Source organism: Vitis vinifera, chromosome 7, assembly GCF_030704535.1.
Source record: "Vitis vinifera cultivar Pinot Noir 40024 chromosome 7, ASM3070453v1".
In the NCBI taxonomy this organism is placed as follows: domain Eukaryota; kingdom Viridiplantae; phylum Streptophyta; class Magnoliopsida; order Vitales; family Vitaceae; genus Vitis; species Vitis vinifera.
Genome location: NC_081811.1, coordinates 29,775,265 through 29,802,464, shown reverse-complemented (window position 1 = coordinate 29,802,464; position 27,200 = coordinate 29,775,265). Strand labels below are relative to the sequence as shown.

Below are 27,200 nucleotides of genomic sequence, written 5' to 3'. Positions count from 1 at the left end.
GGAATAGATTCGAGAACATCTAAATCTCACATTTCATTTTTGTTAGCTCTTTATGAATCATGTTAAAGTTTAAAAATGTAATTTTTCCACTGTGCATAGGATTTAGAAAAACTTAGAATAGTTTTGCATGTTCCTAACCTGATCAAAGCTTGGGAAATAAAGTGATCTATGGTTTTCCTACAGTGGAAGGGACGATAATTTAGGCGGAACAGATGGTGGAGGTATGGTCATAGTAAAACGAGTAGGAAGTGGAATAGGCAAGACCCATGTGGACACAATAGTGGACTGAGGATAGGGTAGAGAACTTTGGAGAAAACAAAAGAGAAACACTAACATGACAAAATTTATGTGACTAGAAATAATGATTTTGGAAGAAGAAAGATCTAGACATAAATAGGCACTTTGAGTGAGAGAATAGCCTAAATAGGGATATATGACTACCTTAGGGCTCACCCATAGGTCAAAGTCTCCTGTTAACTTTGGCATAAGCTCAATATCTTCTCAAGGTTAAAAGTCCATGTGTATAATAGCTTGGTGAATCATGAAAATTAATATCTTTATGTCATGATTCACCATAGGTCCAATCTAGTGCACATCGCATGCACTAGTGCACTCATCATGAGAAAACTATCTCAACGACCAAGATAAGTCATCTCTCCAATTAGGAAGTAGTGGACTACAATCTCATATTGATTGCCCAAATCCATGACCAACTATAGACAACTCATAACCCTACAAGGACCTCATGACTTGGATATTTTGTGCAACTCTTACTGCTCCCAAGTCATGTACAATGCAACTTATGTGGGGCATATATGTTCAAGTAAGCAATTAATGCAAATAGGATAATAAAGGAAAACCAAGAAACATAAATAAATAAATTTATAAATGAATCTCAATATGTTATATCATGTCATGCTTTCTAAGGCTCAATCCCAACAAATAACATTGAGAATCAATTGATCTTAATGAATCCAAAGAGTGGTTGGGTTTGGTAGTGATTGTGGTTGGTGGGCAAGGCTTGGTGTCATCAATATTTCCAAGTAGATCATAGCCAATGAAGAGAAATTGGAATTTTAGTTTCCACGTGTTATAATTTATGAATGTGAATTTGAGGGGAAGTTGAGCAATAACCTTAATGTTGATAAGAGTAGGGTGAAGTGTGTTTGTATTTTGGATAATGATGACATTGGTTTCATCATTGGCTATAAATGTTGCGGAAAAGGTGATTGATGGGAATAATAGTGATTGACAAGAATGACTTTGAAATGAGAAGAATTGTGGTTGACAATTGCTCTAAGATGTCGAAGTCTCCTAATGCTCTAATACAATATAGTGAAAGAAGAAGATTGATAAAATATGACGTAGCCTTCTCATTTGTGATTGATGAATAATTTATATACAAATAACATTTGAAGGGATAAATCTCGAGTAACTAAAATTAAAAGAAAAAGTTTTATTTTCTACTCTAATTCAAACTAATAATAATTATCTTCTATTCTAAGTTAAACTAATAATAAATAAATACTAATATTTAAACTAAGGATAAACATTAACTTTCCCTAACACCTATATCACCATTTTTTTTTAACTCTCAATCTATATTTAACAAATAGATAATTGTATTTGGATTGTTTGATCCCCACTTCAAACCCAATTAAAATTGACAATTTTTTTTTTAAACTTAATTTGATCTAAATTATACCTTAAATTATCAAATCTTATATGAAGTCGGGTTAGGTTGATTCACTCAAGTTGTAGCCATAGGTTTAACACATCCCTTCTCTTTTTTTCCTCTTAAGTGAGGAGTAATTTTCAACTTTGGGTTGAAAATAACTTTTCAAATGCTAATTGTTGACCTAAAACAAAAAACTAAAGTTATCAGGGCTAATTGGAAGGCTTTCATTCATGGATTCTATCAAGGTTATATGGTTTTGATATGATGCATTTAGACCTATGTCAACTTTAAAATTGTGGTTATGTATTAAAATTTATGAAAATTCTATAATATGGTGAAATCTAAACCGTTGGATGATATTACAAATATATGAAATTAAGATACAAACAAATAAAGCCAGTTTACAAATGCATAAGAACAAGATATAAAAATATGAGATCAAGATGTAAAAAAAAAAATTGTATAAAACAATGAGGCATAAAGTGTATATGTGACCATCTAATTGATTTTGCTCTTTGGTATGTACTGAATCAATATTGTAGCGGAACCCAAAATTTAAAAGATTATAAGAATTTAATTTAATACATTCTTAGATTGATACAAAAGAATTATATATGACACAATTTGGCATATTCCATTAAATCGGACCTTACTTTTAAGCAAATTCATGAGAAAATAAAAAGGATAATAAGACTGATTTACTACATTTTAGGATTTATACAAAAAAAAAAAAAAATTATGAGAATTTTGAAAAAATATGATCGCATTATAATGGTTGTTACTATATGCTCAATAATGAATCATTGGTTTGATTAAACATCTAAATAAAATGAATAAATAATTATTTACCTATTAGGTCAATACATCTTCTCCCTCATATGAATAATACACCTTCTAATTGATCAAACCTAATTTTCATTGTTCAATTCCAAAGCAAAAATATCTTATTTGAACCATTTCACTACTTCTATCCTTCTAATTCTTGAGAAGAGTTCATGCATGACTCAAGATCATATCAAATATTTTAGTGCATAGAATTGATTGAATGCATTTTAAGATTCAGCATAGAAGAATTATGACTTCAATTTGAGGTATTTCATTTTTTTTGAATTTATTTTGAAATGTTGAAATAGAGAATGAAAATATAAAATTTTTTCAGGTTTCCATTTATTACTATATTAGGAAAGTTTTTTTATTTATCCATTTTTACATGGCATTTAAAATTTTAATTTATCTCAATTTTCATTTTATTTGCATTGTTATTTCTTTCTAGCAAACACAATCTATGATTTACAAGACTTTGATTTGATCCATCCTATGATTCACGAAAAAGACTTGGTCTTATAAAATGTTCCAACTAGAAAAAATATGGAAAATAATTCCTGTAAAAAAGAAAAAAAAAAAAAAAGTAAACTAGAGAAAATATAGAAAATAATTCCTGCGTTCCCAATTTTGTTATTCTTGGAACGTTCACATTTAGGATCTTACAAATGCAAATCTTTGAAAAAAAAAAAGAGAGGAAAAGTATATATATATATATATATAAATTTAAATTTAATAAATTATTTTTATATGTTGTTTTAAATTATTTTATTTTATTTATTTTAACTATTTAATATAAAAATTAAATAATTTAAAATATATAATTTTTTTTACTAATTTTGAAGGTTTTTTTTTTTCATGATATATCATACATGATAAAATTCTTTTTCCTAATTGTTGTGTTTGGTGTTTAACTAATTGTTTTTTTGGTTGTTGCATTTCAAACACCAAATGCAATTATTCAGAAAGAGGATTTTATCATGTTTGGTTTATTATAAATATATATATATATATATAATCAAAATTAATAAAAAAAATGTGTATTTTCAAATTATTTAATTCTTATTTAAAAGAGTTAAAATAAATCAAAGTGGTATATTTGAAATAGCATATATAAATACTTTCATTCTATTTTTCTTTTTACTGTATTTTTTTTTCAAGTTTTCAATGTTTTTTATGGAGTCAAATTGTAAAGTTTATAATATATATATATATGAAATTATGTTTGGTTTCTAGAAAATTTAAGTAAAAATAAAAAATAAAAAATAAACCCGGAGAGAAAGAAGTAAAAGAAAAGAATTAGTGAAGAAAATTTTTTATTTTTGTACTTTTCCGGAAAGAAACATAACTCTATGATATACAAAAAGAAGAGATTTTATCAAACTAATTTACAATTTTTTGGACAGTTGAAGAAGTAAGAAAAATAAATAGAGAAAAAGCAATGGGGTGAGAGAGGCTCGAACTCTCGACCTCAGGATTACTCGAAGCTATGAGACCTACGCGCTAGCCAACTGCGCCACCACCCCTTCGCGATACCTTGAGTAAAACAATTTTTATTTATATCAACTTAAATTATAATAGAATTTATTTTGTAGTTCTCATTTGTATGGAGTCTAATAGAAAACAAAAGAAGTTTGACTTTAATGATTTTTTTCTTATTTTTAAATTTTATTATGAAGTTGTTAATATTTTGATTTAATATTTAAAATTATTTTTATAATTTACTCTTTGTAAAATATAATTTCATTAGTATGGGTAAATGAGACAAAAAAATTATTTGATATTAAAAATAAAATAATTATTTTTACTTAATACTTAAAATTAGTTTTAATTTTAAGTTATAATATTAAGTTATTTTACTAAATATGTATAATTAATTTAATGACTTAAATTAAGTTATTAAGTCATTAAAAAAAATAAAAAATCTTTATATCGAAACTTAATATATGATGACAAAACAAGGAACTTCATCACTAAGAGTATGTTTGAAGAAGAGGCTTCGTTCTCAAGTTGTTGAGACAAAACAAAGGCTAGGGAGCAGTTCACTCTTTGGGGTCGCTGTCTCAAGACATCAAAATCTGAGAAGACAAGCAAATAGGACCATGAAAAATGAAAATTATAAGATTGCCCAGATCATGAGAAATAAGGACTGATTATTGAATACTTCTTGTGAGTAGCTGATATGAACAAATACTATTGACAACCCTAAGCTTAAACGTAATTTAGTTTGTCGAGAGGAAACTTGGTGGTGTTTGTTTTTTTACTTAATTCTAAATAGAACTTTAATGCTTAATAGTGTTAAATATTAGGTTGTTTGTTTTTGTAGTATTTTATTTCTATTAAATATTAAAAAGTAAAAAAAAACCAATGTGTTATTTTTTCTATTTAGAAAAAGCTATATATTTTGGCTTTTTCTATCTAGTAAAAAGTTTATAATAAGTCATGAAAAAGTAGAAAAACAAACAACCTAAATTCTAAAACTAAATTGTTTTAAGCAAAAAGCCAAAAAAACAAACACCACCACATAAGCAATGGAACAATCAGCAGCAACTTGTACGGGCATGTGTCACAATGTTGGGCTATTACTGAATTCTGGGCTTGTGTGGTCCTGTTAATTCTTCTTGAGCAGATCATAGTAGACCTCTGGCTTTTTGTAGTCTGATATGCACAAAGCCTGAAACCAGAGCAGCTAAACGATTAAACTTGTTCGGGTTTTTTCTTGCTGAACCAACAGGTTGTAAGGAGTATGACGATGATATGATCTACCTGCATTGCGTGTGCTATGTGGATCAATGTTGGTTCTGACCATTGCCTCCCTATGAACTGCAGGCCTATTGGCAAACCCAGTTTGTCGTATCCAATCTACCAACAACAGTTTTCCGGTTAATAGACAAAAAACCAAATGAAAATCACAATCATTAAGAGGGTCATACCGGGACAGTCACTGCAGGCAATCCCAGAAAGTTTCCTGCTATTTGATACCGAACAAATGCAGCTGAAACAATGACAAATTGGTCAAGTTCCAATAAAATTCTATGTTTATTTAACTAATATGAAGGATTGAGAATTGTGCAGTCTCAAAGCTCAAATTTGAGAATTTACCTCCATTTATGTAGTCAAGTTCACCGGTTTTCAGGGCATCATTCATAATTGAGTATGCAGTTGCTCTGAAAAGCATAGGAGAAACTAACCATAAGAATTACCTGAGAAGGTTTGAGAGAGCAAAATATGGAAAGATCTTTTTGGTCTTACTCTTTCTGCTAAAATATACAGTATGGCCTCCAAATTTAAAAAAAAGTTCAAGACGGCAGCCTAATGTTATACTGTATATGGCCTCCAAATTTCAAAAAAGTTCAAGACCGCAGCCTAATGTTATACTGAAGAAACTGGTTATGAAAAATATAAGAGACCATAAAAGAAGAAATACCCTGTTGTTGGTGTAACAATAACATCTGCCTTCTCAAATATCTTCTTATGGAACTGCATCTGGCGGTTCCTGCAGATAACAGAGAAATTGAAGAAATAGGTATGTTCTCAAAAGGATGAAACATTAAACAAATGGGGGTTGCACCAATAAGAAAGATACTCAGCTTCCTGTGATTGAAGAATGACTAGTAAATCTAAAGTCGTCTCCAATGTATACCACTTCCTAAAGGTCCAAAAAATATGGAGGCTCTAAAAATATGAAGATTTTAACAGAGGTATCGATTGAACATCGACGTGAAGAAATGGGTAGGAAGTAGTAGCCAATTACTGAAATTTTGGATAAAGGTTTGAGGAGTATTATATTGTCACTAGTCTGTATCCGAGCCAACATATGGAATGATACCATGCTTCTAAAACATGGGATATATAAAGGTCATTAGCTATAGAAACAGGTTAAAACAGGGGTAAGTCAAAGCACTTATATTAAATACTGGTTCTTTTTGTGTGGTACGCTTTGCAACCAAAAGGTGTAAGAAACAAAAGAATGGACATCATCATATAGAGTCAAAGTCAATGTAGTGAAACAAAAGAGTGGACATCATACAGAGTCAAAGTCAATGAAGTGAAAGTGATATCATCCAAAAAAATTAGGCCCTCAATGATCTAAAGGTGAAAAAGGTCCCATAGAACTCAACAGAACCACTCTCAGCCAAGTGCTAATGCCTTTAAAATGGTAAGTACACCATCTTATTGAAAATGGAATTTATAATCAAGGGTAAACATAAGTCATGTATAACTATTGAGATAGTAATGGGATTTTAGCCTTCTAGTTTTCCACCACTCTTTCCCTTTCTTTTGATCCCGTTCTTAACCAATTAACCTTCAATTTCTCTATATATTTCTTTTGTGTCCACTTCATTAAGTTTCTAGTGGAATTCATACAAAAGGAACTACAACGAAATATTATACCAATTGCAAAACATGACAATATGTAAGGAAATCCTTTTTCATACATGAGCTCTTAATGACTAATACTTCTCCATGTCACTTGAATAAACAACAACAAATTGCAAGGTACCTAATTCTTTGGGCATTTAAGTACTCCATGCTGTCAAAACTTCCATATACACGAAATGCCACCCTTGTATCCCACCCTAATTCCTCAATACTCCTGTTTCATTGATAGTTTGATGTCAGTAAAAATTTTCCAAAGTTTGTGTGAAAAATAGGACAATGTGGTTGTGGGAGAAACATACACATTTTGCAGAAGCGAACTAAGTGAAGTGGTACACTCAGCTCCAATTGTTAAGTAATGTGCCAAGCGCATTGTTTCTATCTCTGGTACTGTCACTTCCACAGTCTTATGAAGAGAAAAGGTCAAGGAAGATTAGAAAGCAATCCACATAGGTTTTGCCAAACCTTTATACTAAATGATAGTCAATCTTAAGATTTTTCTTTTTTTTTTTCCTTTTTTTTTTTGTATTTTGTATTGATATTGATATCATTTGTTTATGATCAGAGGTAAGATGCACAGCATGCCAAAATGGTATGAATGAAGCCTTGAGATCAGAGATCTAGCAGTTTAACATGGTATCATAGCTCTTGTTCTTAAAAGTTTGACTTTTGAGTTTGAACCTCTCCATTTGCTTATTCCTCTATTTGTTTGTTTGTAATAGTTTGCCTGCTGCTTCATATATGGGTTGGAGCCCCAAATTTGGGAGAGTGCTAGCTTGATATGCATTGCTGGTCCATTCACTAATAGGTCAAAAGCTTTCAGGTAACAGGTTGTTCACTCAACATTTGATGAATTTAGTTGTAGACTTATGGGCACTAGATTGATAATACCTCCCATCCATAATGCTCATGAAGCTTATCCAAAGCTTGGGAACAGCAGACTTTGATGTCATCACTGCAGTCGTTAAACCACTAGAAAAAAACAAAGGCAGAATAAGCAAAGGTTTGAGAAAGAAGACAATTATTTAGTGCACCTAAACCATTCATGATTGAGGTAAACATATAATCATGTTTGAGAAAAAGGTTACAAACCTCCCCATACTTTGCCAATTTGATGTTAGATATAGAGTTTGTTGATTTCAACAGTGGAAAACACACTTTCGGCTGCTAAGTTCTCCAAAAACAAGAGTATAGATTCATCAGTAGAGTGTGGTGTCAAATTTCCGATCATATCAGTTGAGGAAAGATGAAACAAATTAAAATTATTAAGAAGGATAAATAAAAACAAGATTTCTACACGAACTTCAGTTGAAAAATCACTTCATTTACATTTTTGGACAATAAATAATACTCAAAAAGTTAAGAGTGATGTGCAAAACAAGTGCTTACCAATAACATAGTGGGTTGATGAGAGGATGTTTCGCCACTGATAGCTGCATAACTGAAAATCAACTGGTATTAACTATACCATTGAACTCACAAATGGTACCTACGAAAATAGTATTATTTGAATCAGAATGAAGGACTAAGGATAGAACACTGACACAATAAATGCATCTTCAACTGTGCTTGCTAGTATGCCAACCATCCCAACTGTCCAGTTCAGAGGAAGAACACTGAAAACAGTAGTACATTAAACTTCAAAATTGTGAAGATACATTTAAATGTATGAAGTACAGAGATTACCAGAATGGATATTTGTGGATAAATGTGTACTCACCCTGAATGAGACACACGTCCAAAAGTTGGTTTGAATCCAACAACACCACAAAGGGCTGCAGGCATTCGCACAGATCCTAAACAAAAATTAAAAGTAAGACTTATTGTCTCATTTGTAACCAATTTAAAGGATATATAATAAAAGATTAAAAGATATCTACAATCAGTTGGCAAAACAGGATTTTGCTAGATGATATACTGCAGTGAGGTTTAAGCTTAGTTCAGTTGATTAAATTGAATTAGCTGTTATAAGAGTGAAATACATGAACCATAAGAAAACTGGTCAACCAGTACCTACCAGTTAAGGTGAAATGCTGAAGAAAATTCAGAATGCTTATTTCTCACTAGTTAGTTGCTTTCATTCTATCAAGTGTTCATCATATTAAAGCTGATATCTATTTTTTGTGATGGTATTAACTTCACTTCACTCATCTCTTTCATGATCACTGAGATTTATGTTCATTCTTATAGTTCAATTGGTACATCAACATCATTTGGATGGACTATTGTGTATAGTTTTATCAACCTATATTCTTTTAGTCTAAACTGAACATTATCATCAATTCAATGGATATACAGAAGGTGACATGGTCCTCATTTCTGAAATTCATTTACTTTGTGTTTTTTTCTTACAGAAAGTGGTCCCAGTTATCATTGGAGCACACTCATAACATTGCTTGCCAAAATGACTCAAACACACAAAATGATTTTAAATGTATTATCCATCATAGTTTCAGAGAGACTATCTTTATATGTCCAGTTGATGGAAAAGCAGATAATTGCAACTCATCTGTTCAGCTGATTTGGAGTTTTAAATTCTAGACAATATTAAAAATAATAATTGAAGACATTTAGTTTATGAGAATATTGTTAGCCACCAACTGTCCACAACAGAGTATACTGTTTCTGAGTGATATTTCAGAAATGTAAAACAACTCTGGCAGTGAAACTAAATTATGAAGCGTGGTGTTGGAAAAATAATGCTCAATACATTATTAATAGAAATTGTTTACCTCCTCCATCAACACCAAGAGCAGCAGGACACAATCCTGCAGACACGACAGCAGCAGAACCACTAGAAGAACCTCCTGTGACCTTGCTGGTATTGTATGGATTTCTTGTAGCCCTACAATAGTCATGAAGAGAGAATTATAGTACCTATCATCTTCTTTATACTGTTTCAATGTTTTTCGCTTGACACGAATGGTCAAAAATCAGAGACAAACAACCTAGGAACGAGAACTCTGTTGCCATATAAATCACCACCCAAAAACTGCAGTTGTTAGGGAATGAACTAACAAATTATCTCGAGTTAACAAGTGTTTCTTAATTGATGAGGCTCAGGACAGATTAAGCAAGAGAAAAGGGACTAGGTCGATTTTGATGCAGAAAGGTCACAGTAGTCTATGATAACAATAGATACATTTTTTACATGGAGTAGAACATTGTAAATGGATTTGTATAAGAGACACCAAATTTTGGGATAAGGCATTGTTTGGTTGAGTTATAAAACTGTGGTTTTACCCGTAATGAGGATTTATCCCACTTGTTCCAGCTCCAAGCTCATGCATATTGGTTTTTCCAACGAGTATAGCACCACATGATCTCAAGCGTTGAACACAGCATGCATCATTTTTACAATCTCTTACTTTGTGCAACCATGTTGTACCTCCTAGAAGAACCATTTTTTAGATTAGAGAACTGAGCATAAATAACAGATTAAATAATCAGTTGTAGTGGAGAAACCATAGGATCGATTTGGCTAAACATAAACATTGTCACTGAAAAGCCATGGGACATTGAATTACCTGTAGTTGGATAGGGAGTGCAATCTATTTCATCTTTAATAGCAATCGGAACTCCATCTAGAACAGAAATAGGTTCTCCTGGAGGCCAAAGTGACAATGAAAACAGCCTTAGAATGCTTAGAATTAAATTGTTAAAAAAATAAAAAATCATAGAACCCCAAGATCAAGAGACCTTGGATGAAACATATATGTATATAATAATAAAACATTCAAATTTTTCAACGTGAACCCCATTGTTTGCACTACTAGTGTAATGCAAAATCACTCAATGTTTTCTTTTCTGGCCCCATAATTCACCACTAGCATTCCTCAAATCCAAGAGAGGGATGATGGGACATGATAGAGCAGCTAGAATTGAGCAATTCATATTGTGGAGCTACAAGAACTCATAACTTCTAAAAGGTCACAAGATCTGCAATGGGGATCGGCATTCTAATTCATTAGAATAGCATCAACATGTCACAGTGAAAATAGGTGTTTCAAGCATCATTGTGTTCAATAGGAAAAAACAATGAGGCTTGGAAAACTTTACAGGCTTTTTAACCAACAAAAGAAAAAATGAATTTGACCAAGATAATCTCAAGTAATTGCAAGGACCATCTAGAAATATTTGCTTGGCCATTTAATATGCCAAAGAAATCCAGAGCCCATGCTTGCTGCTGCTGACAGTATTATTTTTATTCAAGAATAAGAGTAACTGATAATATATGATTCCTGCTGCCAGCAGTATCCAGTTTGGATATTTGTTCATTTTAGTGCAATCAAGTACCTCGTTCATAACGAAGAGTTGATTCAGTAGCTTGCTTTAGAATATCTTCTGTATCATAGTTAATGAAGAATGACATGTGCAATTGAGGATTGCAAGATTCCCGGACAGCATCTATGAATCGCTCTGCAACCTGCACAAATGCATCATCAATCCCATTGAAGTACATACTTAAGAAGCAGAATCAAACAATCAAAAATTAGAAAATGCTGGCTGGAGTTTCAAATAATCGAGTTACAACTAATATAGAATTTCTCTGAAGTTTCAGAATGAAATAAAAATACAAATAGGAAATAACAATATTCTAACGTTATACCAGGCGAGGAGTAACTTCTCCTGAGTTGTAGGCTCTTGAATAATCCAATATTGTCCAGCGATGGAAACTAAACTTCTGATGGTTTGATGTATCTTCAGAAAATGATGGCAGACAATCCATGGCCTGCTCAACTTGTTGGTGTGGAGGCAAATCAGATTCTATGTATTTAACTTCCTGTTCTTTAACATCTGCAATATAAACTGAAATCAGTACATTTTAAAAATGTAAGCATAAGACAAACATTGAAGTTTGTAAACCATCTGAGCAATTTACAGAGGGAGATAATTAATCGGTCATGAGTTCCAACAACAGCAGTGCTAACTGGGGCTTTACTTCCTTGTATGCATAGAAGTTCACACCGAATTTCTTCTTTCAAGGGATAAAACCACAAAGAACAGAGATAATCTATCAAGATAGTTATGTAAAAGAATTAACCTTCAACAGGTTGTGATGGAACAAAAACAGGTGGCTCCTCCAACTCAGCAAATGAAACAAGCTGCAAAAATTAAGGCATTTTCCATCAATTGAAAAATGAAAAATTTGATATGTTATGATGATGTTCACAGAGGGCCTAATTGTTGTTTGCCGAGAAAAGATGGCATGAAGACCTTCCTTAAGCTTAAAAAATATGAACATTATTTAGATATTTGCCAGCTGGTGGGAGTTCATACTGTGGAATGCACCCATGGGTGTGTCTTAACTCTTAAGATGCATGCAGAAAGAATCACAGTGTTGATGTCACAGAAATGCAAAAATCTAAATTTTGAATTTGGAAGTTCTCTTTCAATCTATATTTCCCTTCAACTTTCACCTTCCAGCCTGAATACACTAATAGAGACCTTTTGTGAAAAAGTACTATCATAAAAGGAGATATGCCTTGGTAAGGAGTTCAGAGTTGACTAAGAGCTCATATCAAATTACCTGAACTTTCCACTTATTTCACATGCCATTTTTGGAGGCCAAGAACCTGTCATGTCAGCAGGATATTATCTGGATATCATGTGCCAAGATCACAAGTTTAAATTTGTCAAACAGAAAGCTACAGAACATTTCTTGTGTTGGAAAACCAATTTTCCTAAAAACTTAAGCTTGTTGAATTTGGGCTTACAATATATATCATGCTCTCCAATACCCTCCATCACATGCAGCCTCTGCCCCCATCCTTTTTTTTCTTTTTTTTTCAGCTTACACATGGGCTTAGTATAGCCTCCTATTTTGGGCTCAAGAAATTGGGGATATTGTGAGGTTTGAACACATGACCTCCCATTAGACCTGCTTTGATACCATGTTAGACGACCAATTTTCTTAAAAACTTAAGCTTGTAGGATTTGGGAACCAATGTATATTATGCTTTCTAATATCTGGTTTATCGAAGGATGACAGTATTAATATCAGTCCCTTAATCCCAAGAAATGAAGTAATTTTGGACAAATTCCTTTGGCTACATTGAGTCAAGGTTGGATAGCACATGGCAAAAGTAAAGCCTATTGGCAAGGTTGCAAAGACAAAGACAAATGAGATCATAAGTCTGCTTCCAAAAATAAGTGGTTTGGAAAAGGTTCTGTTAAAAGGGTGCAAAATTCACTCATAATAATGTGCAATTGGTGATAGTGAAATGCATCACAGTCAGACTTAGCAGTTTACAGGGGATTTGAAGAAAGGAAAGATGGTCAGTAACCAAACTTGGTCCATACGTGGATAAGCAATTATGCAACTTGGATTCATGTGACAGTAGAGTGATCCCAAAGGAAAAGTCTGGTCTCCTTTCAGCCATGTCCTTCATGATCACCTTCAACAAGCAAAATACACCTTTTCCCCTTAATAGAGTAAGAGGTTTTCTCTAACCCATTTCTGGACCCTACTCTAACCAAACTTAAGATGATCCTGGAGACTGATCAACCAACAGAAAGAAATAGAAAAAAACCAAATATTCTTAGTGTAAAAAAGACTAGGAATTGGAAGACACTTGTTTACCCCTTGTTCTTATTCTTGGTAAACACAGCTTTAGTTTTTTTCTATCTCCAGTTCCTTCAGTCATTCATGTGAGACTCTTCCTTTGGTTGGAAAGTGCAATAAGCTTGTCATGATATGGTGGGAAGTTTGAATAAATTTGAATTAGCCCTTCAGGGTTATGAGGGAAGTGAAGGCCTGGTATCTCAAATCATCTTCCATAGACAGCAAAAGGAATCAATATTGCAACCTCTGCTGCACAATGTATAGAAGTTAAGTGTGGAGAGCAACATATATTAACTATGTAGGCCGGTTACTCAATACCAATTTGCTTCAAGTAACCTAAATCAGGTGCCAAACTTGGTAAAACACAGATCTTTTGATTGAACCAGAAACTGTCTCACAATTCGGAAACATATGATAAAATGCATGATCAGTGAGGGCATCTGAAATTTAGGTTTGGAAAAGAACCAAGTAGCCATTCAAGTGTCTTGGAGGAAGATAAAAAGTTGCTAATCAAGATACAGTGCAGTCAAGCTCAAGTGATCTATGTATCGCAATTCACTAGCACCCAAAAGAAAAGGACAGTAGGTTTTTACACAGTATTTTATCAGCAACAAAAACCAAACGGTTTCTCCAACAACCACACGAAATAACAACCATCCCCAACTCACCAAGTTAGCATGTTTTGGAAGACATGATCAAAGGTGTGAGGCAACAATAAAGTTCTTACCTACTTATACACCCATCTATAAACACTCAAAATGATCAGGACCGTGATTTTAAGTCAACAAAAACTGAGAAAACTTGACATTATTTCTAGTGAAGACTAAGGTCACCTCCTCATATAAGACGGAATGCATAAATACAGATGAAGTTCCAAGCTAAAGGGCAAGTAACTTGTATATGTGGAAGAAACATTTTCTCAAACACATTATAAAGGATAATCATTCTCCCAAAATAATAGGATGGATTTGAATGAAATACCCCTAAAATACCAATCATCCAATCAAACTGGAATACAACACACATGAAATACAAGTCACTGAGAAAAAAGAAACATATACCTTGTAAATTAAATTGTTCCTCTTCAACATGTACAACAACATTGCTCCGAGAAGCGGTGCCTCCAAAAGCCAGACAAAAATTTTAACCAGAAATCCAGCCATCCGAGGGGCTATGCAGCAAATGTGAATACATCATCAATAGAGGCAAACATAAAATGAAATTGAACTTCATGTTGATTCTAAAACACAAAAGAGAGCTGAAATTCTTACAATTATTGGTCTATAGTTCAATCAATATTTTTTTCCTTCTGCTTTGTTTGGTTATCAAGAAACTAGAAGAAAAGGAAAGAGAGGAAAACTAAATTCGTTCATGTCTATGTTGATACTAAAAGATAGAAGTGTGCCTAAAATTAAATCACCAAATTAAAATTCAGTTTAGTTTTCCTTTTGGCACGTTTGATCACCAAGAAACCAAGAAACCAGAGAAAAAGGAAGGAGATGAAAATTAAATATATTGAAATGTACAATAATACTAAAAGATAAAAGTATGATGAAATTCTTAATCACCGTACCACAATCAATCAATTTTCCCTGCGCCATGTTTGGTTACCAAGAAACCAGGGGAAAAGAAAACGAAGGAAAACCGAGGTTCATTTACTCTCCGATGATAAAAGACAAAAGTAGTCTGAGATTCTTAGAATCAACAAACTCCAATTCACTCAGTTATTCCGATGCCATGATTGGTTACCAAGAAACCAGAGGAAAAGGAAAAGAAAGAAGAAACCGAAAACTCAAATAAACAACAGAAATGGGAAGGGTTTAAATTTTCTTTTCCTAAATTTTTTAGGTAATCAAACAGAGAAATTTCATCAAAAATAACAAGAAGAAAAATAGAAAGGTGATAGGATTGAAACCTTCAACATTGGACAGAGCTAGAATTTATCATCACTTTTCAAAAATAAAACACTATATTTTCGAATTGGGATCCAAAAAAGGCCAACAACAATTAGAAAAACTCACTAAAATTTAAAAAAAAAAAAAAAAAAACTCCTTCATATTTCTCAACCTCAGTTTTTCTTCGAAGCCAAACAGGCAAATTCCTGCCGAAAAGAAAGATCAAAAAAGAAAAATAGAAAAAATATGATGGACTTCAAACCTTCAACATTAGCTAAGAGATAGATTTGACTAAAAAAACTTACTACATTCATTTTTTTTCTGGAAAAACAAACCAAAAATAAAGGGAAAAAATCAATTCAACAAAAAACAACAAACCTTAACACTTCAAACATGGGCAACGAACAGAGAAATTCGTCCAAAAGGAAAAACAGGAAAAGGTGATGGGATTGAGTCAAACCTTTAACATTGGCTCGGAGATAGAATTCACGACTATTTGGGCCAAGATCAACATCCTTAACAGGCTTGTAAACCTCGCCCTTGATCTTGAAAAGCCCCATATGAATCCACGGAAAGAAAGAGAGAAAATCAAATGAGGAGATGAGCCAACAAATTAAAATATATACAAAAAGGCGGGGGGTGGGCGGAGAACGCAAGAAAGATTATATTAATTGAGAAAATAACTTTTCAAGCCGTCCGTCAATGATAAATGAGTGGGGGAAAGTGGGAGAGAAAGTGGAGAGACAGCAAGTCGTTTTCATGGAGAAGAAGAAAGCTAAAGTTTCGAGAAAGCCGAAGATCCTGTTTCCCGGGTCTTTTTCTTTTTCTCGTTACGTTAATGGAAGCAGGAATTGGTCCCTGTATAACGGTCTCTGTACAACTATTTCTTTTCTTTTCTTTTTATTTATTTTCCTGTCATGGATAACATACAAAAAGAATCATGGTACAATAAAATAATAAATTTTATTACAAATAATTATTTTTTTAAATATTTTTTTCTAAGAGATAAATTTTTTTCTAAAGGTGACATTAAAAAATAATTATACAAGTAGAATGATTAAATATAAAGTATCAGATATAAAAGTTATTTTAAAAACATATTTTAAAAATATTAAAAATAAGTTTAAAAATTTTCAAGTTGCAAACCGATTTTTATTTTACAAATCATCATATAACTATTTTCAAAAATTATTTTTGAAAATTGTTTTCAAGGTATATTTAGTAATTGTTTTAAAAAACAGTCCTAAAAAATAGTTTTTGAAAACTATTTTATAAAACAAAAATTTATTTGAAAACCTAAACTATTTTTAACATGTTTTTAATATTTTAAATATGCTTTAAAAATAATTTTTATATCGTAGTGTTTCATTTTTAATTATTATATATATTTATATAATTATTTTTTAAAATAACCCTCAAAAAATAAGTAAAAGATGTTATCTGAAAATACTTTATTTTCTGTTTGTAATAACATAAAACAAAAACATATTTTAATTACCAAATATATTTTCTTGATTTTTTTTTACAAAATAGAAAACAATTTTCGAAAACAATTATCAAACAAATCCTTAGTTTTGTTTTTTATTATAATATTATGAACAATATATGTGTAAGCAAGGTATCACATTCCTTTTCTTTTAACATCACCCATTAAAATACAATTTATAACATATTATTAAAAATATTATCAAATTTTTATTTTTTCTTTTACTTTTGTCTATTTCCTAAGTGATTCTTTTTAAAAATATTTTTAATTAAAAATGTTATAGATTAATAATATTTTAATCATAATCACTTTTAAATAAATTTTTACATGAAAGTGAGAGAATGGACATGTATTTAAATAAAAATTAAATATTTAATAAAATTGTAAAAATCACTTTTAAAAATTTAATAATTATTCAATTATGTTTTTAATTTTTACTAGTATTAAATACTTTTGATATTTATAATTTTGTTTTTATTTCTAAAATCTAAAAATAAAATCATATCTGTTCACCACACAACAAGCAAAAAGAGTCCTTTGATAAATTTTCAATGAATTTTGAGGATTTTTTAAATTTTAATAAGTTGGATATTAAGATCTTGGTATGTGTCGTGTCAAGTGTTAATTGACTATTTTAAGTGGATAAATTGGCCATACCTCTCAACTTGGTAAGAGGATCCTCCACTTGTAGACCATTTCCTGATCCTGTCAAGTGTAGAGACACTAGCATTGCCTGTGGTTTAACCTTTGCTTGATTCCAATCCATCAATTTCACTTCTAGGCATATATAAACCCGGTCCTATATCGTTTGAGATTGGGTTTAATAATAATTTTAAGAAGTATTTTTAGTTTAAAAAATAAATGTTTAACAAAATTTAGAAAATACTTTTAAATTTTTTTTAAATCAATTAATAATGTTTTATAAAGAAATACTTAGAACGTGTTTGATAGTAATTTCTGTAAATATTTTTAATCTTTCTACTACTTAAAAGATAAAAAATTTTAAACGTTCAAAAGGTTAAAAACATTTATTAAAATTACTATCAAACCGACTCTTAGAGTGTATTTAACAATGATTCTTAAAAATGTTTCTAGTTTTTCTAATAATTGAAAGGTAAAAATTTCTAAGTATTAGAAAGATTAAAAGTATGTTTGGTAGTGATTTTAAAAAATGTTTTTAATCTATCTAACACTTAAATGATAAAAAATTTTAAGTGTTAAAAAATTTAAAAATGCTTTCTAAAATCACTATGAAACGAGCTCTAGGAGTGTGTTTGACAGTAATTATAGAAAGTGTTTCTACCATTTCTAATATTTGAACATTTTTATTTTTCAAGTATTAGAAAGGTTAGAAAAAATTTCTTAAAATTACAATTTTAAAATCACTGTCAAACACATTCTAAGAGTGTGTTTAGTTATAATTTTAAGAAATATTTTTAAACTTTTTAAAACTTGAAAATTTTTATTTTGTAAATATTAGAAAAGTTAAAGACACTTCCTAAAATCATAGTTACTCTCTTAAAAACACTTTAAAAGAAAACATTTTCACTAAAATTATTTTAAATAAAAACACTATCAAATACACTCTTAGAAAAATGTAAATATTTTAAATAAAAAATAATTGCTTATCTATAAATATATACATAATTAAATAAAAATATTTTAATTTAATTTAATTTATTTCCTATTTTTAGCACACACAAAATAAAAAATGTACTTCTTAAGAAAGTAAATTATAAAAATTTATAAATTATATTTAATTTTAATATAATTTAAATTTTCTAAAAATTTAAAAAAAATAAGAATATTAAAAAATTGAAAGGAATGAATGAGAATTTCTAATATCCACCTACACTTGCTCCCTTAATTAGGATAGGAATGAAAATAAGTTCAAATAATTGGACATATTTTATGAAAAATCACATCATATAATCAACTATTTTTCCGTTGAGAGAAATTCCACTTTCTTTTAGTTCATTATCTCAAATAATAATAATAATAATAATAATAATAATAATCATAAAATAATAAGAAAATAAAATCAGGGGAATTCCAGATGGGTCACTCCATCCCAATCCTGCATATTTATATCTTCCTATCTGTATTTTCTTTTAATTTTAAATTATATTAAAAATAAATATAATTTATAAATTTATAAATATTTATAATTTATAACAATGGAAAATCCATTATAAAAAAGAATTACTAAATTTATTTATTTATTTACTACCATTGGAATCCACCACATTGTGAGATATATTGCCAAGGTAACTATAGGCTTAAGAATTTGTAGATTTATTTGATTCAAAATTTAAATATGATTAATTAAAATTATATTTGATTTTCAAAAAAAATTGAAGGAAATAAATAGAAGGGAAAAGTAAAAAGAAAAGTTGAAAAAAATTAAAATTAATAATTATACCATTTTTAAAATTCATTTTACTCATTTTTTTTGTCTTTAGTATAAAGATTTAATATTTTGAAAATATATAAATTTAAAAAAAAAATCTCACATTTTCATTATCAACCAAATATAAAAAACCAAAACATTTTTCTTAAATTTTTTTTATTTCCTTAAAATAATTTTAAAGTAATATATAAAAATATTTTTTTTTCTTTTTTTATTATTTTAAATTTTCTTTTACATTTTTTCCTCAAATTTTTTCCAAAATCAAATATAACCTAAAAGTTTCAAACTTTTCCGCTATTTATAGATGAAATTAAAAAAAAAGTCGTAAAAAAAATAATTAGGATTTTGTTTTGTTGCATCATTAATTTTTTAATGAGAAATACTTTGAATGTGATAATAAAAAATATAAAATAAAAAATAAAATAAAATCTTAAAAAAAAAAAAAGGCAACCACCGACATGTTATGGAGTTAGAGCCATAAATTCCCAAACCCAGCTTTCATATGATTTGTTTGAGGTGCACCCTTTTGGTTGACAACTTAGGTATGTGTGGCCAAGACTACAACCCACATCAAATCAAGTCAAACTACACACGCTTCCTCACCCTGGCTTGATTGCTACTTAACAACACTATTGATTTGGACCCTCCTTGGAAATATCATGGCAAAAAAAATTAAAATTAATAAATATTTTTATATATTATTTCAATATTTATTTTATTTTAACTATTTTATATAAATATTAAATAATTTCAAAATACATAAAATTTTAATTAATTTTAATTAAAATTTAATTTTCTTTAATAGTTTTTTTGTTTAATACTTTTACGAGAATCAAACATAATCTATCCAAGGGACTTACAAAAAGGGTTGGAATTATAAAATATTTCATATTTTTCAAAATTATTATTAAATATAAAAAGGAATTTTTGAATAATTTTTTCATTTTTTTTTTCTAAAAAAATCTCCTTTTCAACTTAAACATTGCTTATTTTAAATTTCTTGTATTTCAAAAAATTATTTTATATATAACATAGTGACATACATTTTTTTTAAGTCGAGAATTCACTGCTCATGACTATTTGAAATTTGAAAACTTAAAAAGAAAAAATAATTGAAAGAAAATGATGAATTTAAAACTATTTTAAATTTAATAAATTTTCAAATTTATTTATCATTTATTTATCATTTTTTTCTCAAATATTAAAAATAAAGAATTTAAAAATATATAAATTTTTAGATATTTTTCATTATATCTATTTTTTTCATCATATATTTTAAAACAATATTATAAAAGATTTTGAATCATTTTTCTTGATATATTTTTCATCATATAGGTTTATAGGGTTTATATATATTTATTTTAGAAAATGCATGTAGCAATAGGGACCACAAAAGCTTATAAAACCTACTTTTTTTAGGCTATTTATATATTGACGTACGAAACCATAAAATAAGAACCATAGTCTATAGTAGATTGGCAGATGCTCATACGTCCCACATGTTGATATGAGCATGTGAAGTTGTGGGTCATCAAATTTGTGACTACTCGAACGTTAGGTGTTGTCAACTCTCGATCTCAAAATGGCCACTTGTGGAATTTTTTTTTTTTTAAAACTTAAAATAAATGACATTTTAAGAAAAAACAAAGTGTACAAAAATTATCTTCTTATATTTTAATTGTATTGATAAACCAACTTAATAACTTAAAGTGATTTAATAATTTAATTTAAGTCATTAAGTAAATTAGATATATTTAATAAAATAGCTTAAGGATATAATTTTAAGTTAAAAACAACTTTAAGTAATAAGTAATAACAATTAATTTATTCTTAGGTTCGTATCTTTATTTTATATTTTTACCCTCATTTATCCTAATTACCTTCATAATCTCTTTTACTATTTCATGACCTTCATTGTTACCCGATTTCCTTTACTCTAATTATATTTTGGAAGAATAAATATGTCAATTTTATAATTTAGAATAAATTTTAAGTTAATTTTATTAAATAACTTTAATACTTAATTAATTTCAGTCATTAAGTAAATTAAGTATATTTAATAAAATAACTTAATGATATAACTTTAAGTTAAAAACAACTTTAAGTAATAAGTAATAACAATTAATTTATTCTTAGGTTCGTATCTTCATTTTATATTTTTACCCTCATGTATCTTAATTACCTTCATAATCTCTTTTATTATTTCATGACCTTCATTGTTACTCGATTTTCTTTGATCTAATTATATTTTGGGAGAATAAATATGTCAATTTGATAATTTAGAATAAATTTTAAGTTGATTTTATTAAATAACTTTAATACTTAAAGTAAAGATTAAGTAATAAGTTTTAAGTCAATAACTTAAGTATATTTTAACTTAAAAACATAACTTAAGTAATTAAGTAATAAGTATTAAGTTTTACCCAATACTCTTTTAGTCAATAATTTCTTTATAAGTAATACTGATCCTAAATTATGTGCAAATGTCAGATTGACGTAACTCAACCTAAACTAATATTTTTATAATGTTTATCATCCTATATGATAATATTTATTTTATTTTTAGATTTTAAAGAAAAAAAATATCAAATTATAATTATATTGTATATTTGAAATTTTTTAAAAAAGATACATAAATTTTTTAATTTTTTTTATCGTTATCTTGAAATTTTGTATTATTTATTATTTGAATTTTGGTATAAATATATAAAAAATAGTTTTTTAAAAGCAGAATAAATTTTGAATCTTACAACTCAATCAATTCGAATTTAATTCACCTAACTTGAGTTCAATCTAAATTTAGAAAAATCCAAATTTAGAAAAATAATAATGAGTTGAGTTTGAGTTGATTATTTCGGTTGTTAGTCACATCCTATCCAACTAATACCCCAAATGGCACTTTCCACTACAACACAATAAATGTGATGTGATTAGGCCGCGACCACTACAACACCATTGTACTTTAAATCTCCTAAATTGAAGTGTGAAATGATGGCCACGGGCTTAAAGTGGGTATTGAATGTGAGACTTGTATCAATTGCAAAAAGCATTTTAGGAATTTAAATTTTTAATAAAGTAATGAAATATACAACTTTGATTTTTTATGGTCTAAAGTAATGAAATAAAAATAAAAGGGTTAAGGGTTTTTGCATTTGCAAAATAAATAAATGAATAATAATATATAAATTAAATTCTTTGAATGTTTAGGATGAAAGATAGAGTGAAGGAATGGGATGGGATTGAAGGAAAATAGCTTATACCCAACTAAATTATTGAATATGAAAAGTTATAACATGATAAATGTGCTCCATTTATGGCTATTCAAATTGAAGTTACTTGATTTGAATATACAAAAATATTTGTTATAAATAAGAAAGGTTATTAATTTTTTTTACAACTACTAAATATCATTTTATCACTCATAATATTTTTAATTAGTTTCTTTTTATAAAATAATATTAGTCCCGTAATTTTGAGAGAGTTTGAAGTATTTTCTAATGTTTGGAAGTGATTTGTTATATAAATTAGGTGTTTGACAAACTTTTGAACATTATTTTTAAAAACCTATAAAATCACTTAAAATTATTTTTTATTTATAACACATTATTGAAACCATTATTAAAATATTTTTTTACTTATATCTAAATGTTAAAAGTGTGTTTCATTATTATTCTAAGAAATTTTTTTAGTTTTTTTAATATTTAAAAATTTTTATCTTTAAAGTATTAAAAAGACTAAAAACACTTTTAAAAATCACTACCAAACATACTATAAATTATTCTGCATAAAAACATTTTTAATGGAAGGCAACTAATAAAATTATTGTAGAATAAAAACACTTTAACTAAAATTACTCTCAATTGGGTTTTAAAACTTATTTGATACAAATTCTAAGCTCCTAAAAATCTTTGTAGGAATTTTTTAATAATTTTTTATTTAAATTTGAAACCCTTTAATAAAACCATTTTTTTTTCTCGTAAAATAATTGAAAAAGGAAAATTTTGACCACAATCTTTTTTACAAGTATTTAAAGCTCATTAGAAGTTTAATGGTGTTTTTTTTTTAAAAAATAAATTACTTAAAAATAATTGCTCAATCATTCAAAATTTCTCATCCAACCTTTGCCCCCTACATTCATCTCGACAATGACATTTCAAGTATTATTTGAAGACCCCTGTCCCCATTGCCTTATTCAAGGAAAAAAAAATTCTTAAATAATGAATTGTAAGTTAGGCAATAAGAATGATTGATGTGACATTGACCATTTACTTGCTACATACCTACCCAAAAGAAAAACAGGACCCTTTTTCATTATATTCTTTGTATAAGTCTTCCGGTTTGGTAATTAATATTAATTCAATGATCAATGCTCTTAAGAAAGAAAAATGACAAAAACTATGGAAATCAACTACCCCAATGACAACCTTTACTTGTAGTTGGTATTTTGGTGTGGGTGGGGTTTAGGGATTAGGTTTAGTGGTTTAGATTTCATTCAATGGGAACAAAGAAGTAATATTTTGTCACAACCCAAAATTTGAAACCATGGCCTAACCTAAACAAAGTCTAACCCATGGTTCCAAACTCTAAAGTGTGAACAAGAATGAATAATAATAATAATAATTGTGGAAATTATACCTCAAGTCACCCCAACAATTCATATGGACAAGGGTTGTGCCAAGGTTTGATTAACTCTAAGTTTTAATGAAAACAAAACAAATATTTAGATTTAATGTTTAATTTTCAAATGTGATATGAAACAAAATTTCCTTGGATCAATTTAGGAGAAGCTATCTCAGGATCTATCTATTTATGATTATCGTCATATTTACAGGGAAACAAATAGGACAACAGATTGTTTAGTGAAAAAAATGTATTTGTAATCTAAATTCAATTATTTGGTGGTCAAATTTTTCTTACGATGTTAGAAAGTTTTGTTTTGAAGATTACTATGACACCTCTTTCAATTGTATTTGTAGGTATTTTATTTTGTAGTCTCCTTTCATCACAAAAAAAAAAAAAAAGAAAAGAAAAAGGAAGGACAAGCTATATAACTCAATGTTATGGAATCAAAGATTTTCATTTTCAAAATTATGGTTTCTTTCAAGATTTTGCATAGGTTCTCTTATAAGGCTAGGTAAATGTGCCAATCAATCAAAATAAATATATCTTAGTATTGACTTTTACAAACTAAGCATCTTTCAACAAAAATGAATAAACTCTTTAAAAGGGTTTTTAAAAGAACTCATGTATGCATTATTTATGATTTTTATAAAATGAGTCTGGTTCCTTAAAGGATAAAAACCTATGTTTTAATATGCATTTTCATCATTAAAAAGGATTTTCAATATTAAGTTTTCAAATTTAACCAACGTAAGCCATTAAAATTCACTATATACAAACATTTTCTATACTTCTTGTGTAGTTGGTTGGCGATTAACCAAAGCTATTGATCAATTGACTAGTAAGTAAAAGAAATAGGTTAGTAGTGACTATTAGTCATGTAACCAATTGATGGGAATCTCAACCATTAAGGTACCATTCAATCGATACAACAACTAGTTGATTTGTGATGTCTAATGATCTGTTGGGATCGAACCTTTAACAGTAAGATATGATATAACAAAATTAGACTTGGTTTTCATTTCTCTACCTATCATTTGCATTGATATTTATTTGACCATTTAAATTCATATTATTTGTATTGTACATTATTTAGGTGCATTAAGAGTTGCATATAAGATACACAATCGGTTCATGAATTTGGATAATCCAATAGAGACTGTAGTATACTACCTTCTAATTGGAGGGATGACTTTTTTTGGCCGTTGGAAGGAGGTAGTCATGATTCACCAAACTACTATATTGTATGAACTCTCAACCTTGAGAGAATATTGAACCTGTGTTGAAATTAATAGGAGACTTTGACTTATGAGTGAGACTTTAATGTGATCATATATCTCTATGGATGAGGTAATATATCCCTACAGATTGATGGAGCTTGGTGGCAACATGTATTCTCAATAGAGAGACCATTATATCTAATAGGATTGAGATAACATGTCTCATTGAGTTATCCTAAAGACATGTGATTATGAAATCTATTTTCATAGTAATTCTTTAAGTGAAATTTGACATACGCTCTTTATAAGTTAGAGTATATCAATTGATCATATAATAAGATGATTTGTGACTCAAAGATTGGAAAGGTGATCTTAAGAGAATAATAGTTTTTACCTCATTAGATCTCATGCACTAATTCATAGAGATTTGCATGTAATGAATAGTAGGTCACAAACTCGAGGTTTGTTTTGTTGTAATTTCATAGGATACTAAAGTGTAGTTGACTCTATTTAGTCGAGAATTGAGTCAACTTTAAAATTGGATTATGAGGGAGATACTATTTTCCTATGTGTCCTAATAGTCACTATTTGAACTTTTAGTTTATAATGATATGTTTTATTTGAGGATATGGGTTTGTAGTTCATAAGTGTGCACAAAGACATTTTCGTAAAAATGCAAGATTGCACTTGATCTTATGAATGATTTTTTTTTTTTGGATTGGTAAATTAGGTTGATTAATTAATTAAAGTCCACTAGGGCTCAAGTGAGCTAAACCTCCTCAGGTGTTTAGGGTTCAAGCTTTTGACACTTTATCCATCGACTTCCAAAGAGAGAGAGAGCAAACCATTGCCACCCTTAAGAGAGTAAGAGAAGCTCACCCTTCTCTCGTACTGGGATCCAATAAGGGAGAAATCAAGTGGAATATCTTTGAGTATACGAGTTTTATGAAATCTTCTTTTATATCTTTTTCATATTGGATTCAATATGGAAACATCCAAATCATAGGTATAGATTCATTATTTCTAGATCTATGTTTATTATTGGTTTTAAATATCATGTTTTCATTGTGCTTGGATTTAAAGAGCCCTAGGAATAATATGCATGCATCTTATGAGATTTAGGGCCAAGGAATAGAATAATCTAGGGTTCCGAACATGATCACCTATAAAGTGTAATTTAAGTGTTCAATCATTTGATCGACCAGTTGAGTAGTAACTTGTGCCTAACAATCAATTTCGGCTTGAAACTCCAATTTAACACTCTTGGACTTAAATCTGGAATAAGTTACTACTTACAAATTATGTTGTTGTCAAATCCTTGAGTTTTTAATATACTTTGAGTGCAACTATTTCAGAACTTGCAAACCTTGATCATTGCACTTGAGACTAGCTACATTTTCTTATTTCCAAGTTTAGTATACTCTATGAAAGAGTGTTTTTAAGTATTTGAAGAATACTTGTGGTGTTATTTTAAGTGTTGGAAGAATACTAGAGTAAAACCCTTATAAAATAATATTCTTGGGACCAAGAGAAATTATTGTCTTAGCGAGATTATTGATAAATAAATAATTTATTAATTTATCAAAAATGAATATTTATTTATTTATAAAGAGTATTATGTTTCTACTTTATATCACTTGTACATGTATGACTTATAGACTAAAAACAATGGATGTGGTAATATATATATATATATATATATATATATATATAGAAGCTTAAGAGATTCTAAAGAAAATAAAAGATGATTATTAATTCTAAAAGATAGGGAGAATCCTAAAAAGAAAAGATATGATATTAAAAATTAGTTATCTAAAAGACATTGTGATGATTTGGAGGAGTGAATTAAAAAACATAGAAATGATAGGAAGTTAATAGTATATTGTGAAGTTCTATCCGTCGTATTAATTTGTTGTCTATTATATATTTTATACTTTATCAATTATTAATTTATATTTCCTTGGGCCCTTAAATATTTCCTAAAATATTATTATCTTATACATTTAATAAGCTTATTAATTTAGTACAAGACCCAAATTGAGACCAAAATATTTTATTATTTAAGCATTGCTATTAATTTATTGAATATTTATTAATCGAGATTTTATTGTAATGAAATTGTAA

At 28.9% G+C, this 27,200-nt stretch overlaps 1 protein-coding gene and 1 non-coding gene across 6 annotated transcripts; both read right to left on the bottom strand.

The window, feature by feature from the left end:
• Positions 1–3,942: 3,942 nt before the first annotated feature.
• On the bottom strand, positions 3,943–4,026 carry TRNAM-CAU (transfer RNA methionine (anticodon CAU)). The gene is given in 2 exon segments: positions 3,943–3,978; positions 3,989–4,026. It is a non-coding gene; the product is annotated as a tRNA-Met (tRNA).
• Positions 4,027–4,636: 610 nt separating this feature from the next.
• LOC100254266 (fatty acid amide hydrolase) lies at positions 4,637–16,169 on the bottom strand. Of its 5 annotated transcripts, none has more exons than XM_010654643.3 (20): positions 15,801–16,169; positions 14,507–14,616; positions 11,925–11,985; positions 11,490–11,677; positions 11,177–11,306; positions 10,408–10,485; positions 10,124–10,271; positions 9,613–9,725; positions 8,601–8,676; positions 8,425–8,496; positions 8,270–8,321; positions 7,973–8,047; positions 7,772–7,852; positions 7,183–7,286; positions 7,005–7,097; positions 5,928–5,996; positions 5,603–5,667; positions 5,434–5,495; positions 5,267–5,362; positions 4,637–5,174 (listed from the first exon to the last, which is right to left on the bottom strand). In XM_010654643.3, exons 1-20 carry the CDS (start codon positions 15,898–15,900, stop codon positions 5,112–5,114), a joined length of 1,836 nt encoding a protein of 611 aa, XP_010652945.1. In that variant the 5' UTR covers positions 15,901–16,169; the 3' UTR covers positions 4,637–5,111. The 5 variants fall into 5 exon arrangements, with proteins under 5 accessions (XP_010652945.1, XP_002272907.1, XP_019076917.1 ...); XM_002272871.4 differs by having other exon boundaries at positions 7,973–8,044; positions 15,801–16,168; XM_019221372.2 differs by lacking the exon at positions 15,801–16,169 and adding an exon at positions 15,019–15,182.
• Positions 16,170–27,200: the final 11,031 nt, after the last annotated feature.

What these genes read in the sequence shown, in the direction of transcription:
- LOC100254266 (XM_010654643.3), bottom strand. Translation starts at nt 15,900, where the DNA reads ATGGGGCTTTTCAAGATCAAGGGCGAGGTTTACAAGCCTGTTAAGGAT. An exon ending in ATGAGCATTATGGATGGGAG is followed by an intron (nt 7,287 to 7,771) that starts GTATTATCAATC and finishes TCTCTTCATAAG; the next exon opens with ACTGTGGAAGTGACAGTACC. An exon ending in AGTTCGCTTCTGCAAAATGT is followed by an intron (nt 7,098 to 7,182) that starts GTATGTTTCTCC and finishes TCAATGAAACAG; the next exon opens with GAGTATTGAGGAATTAGGGT.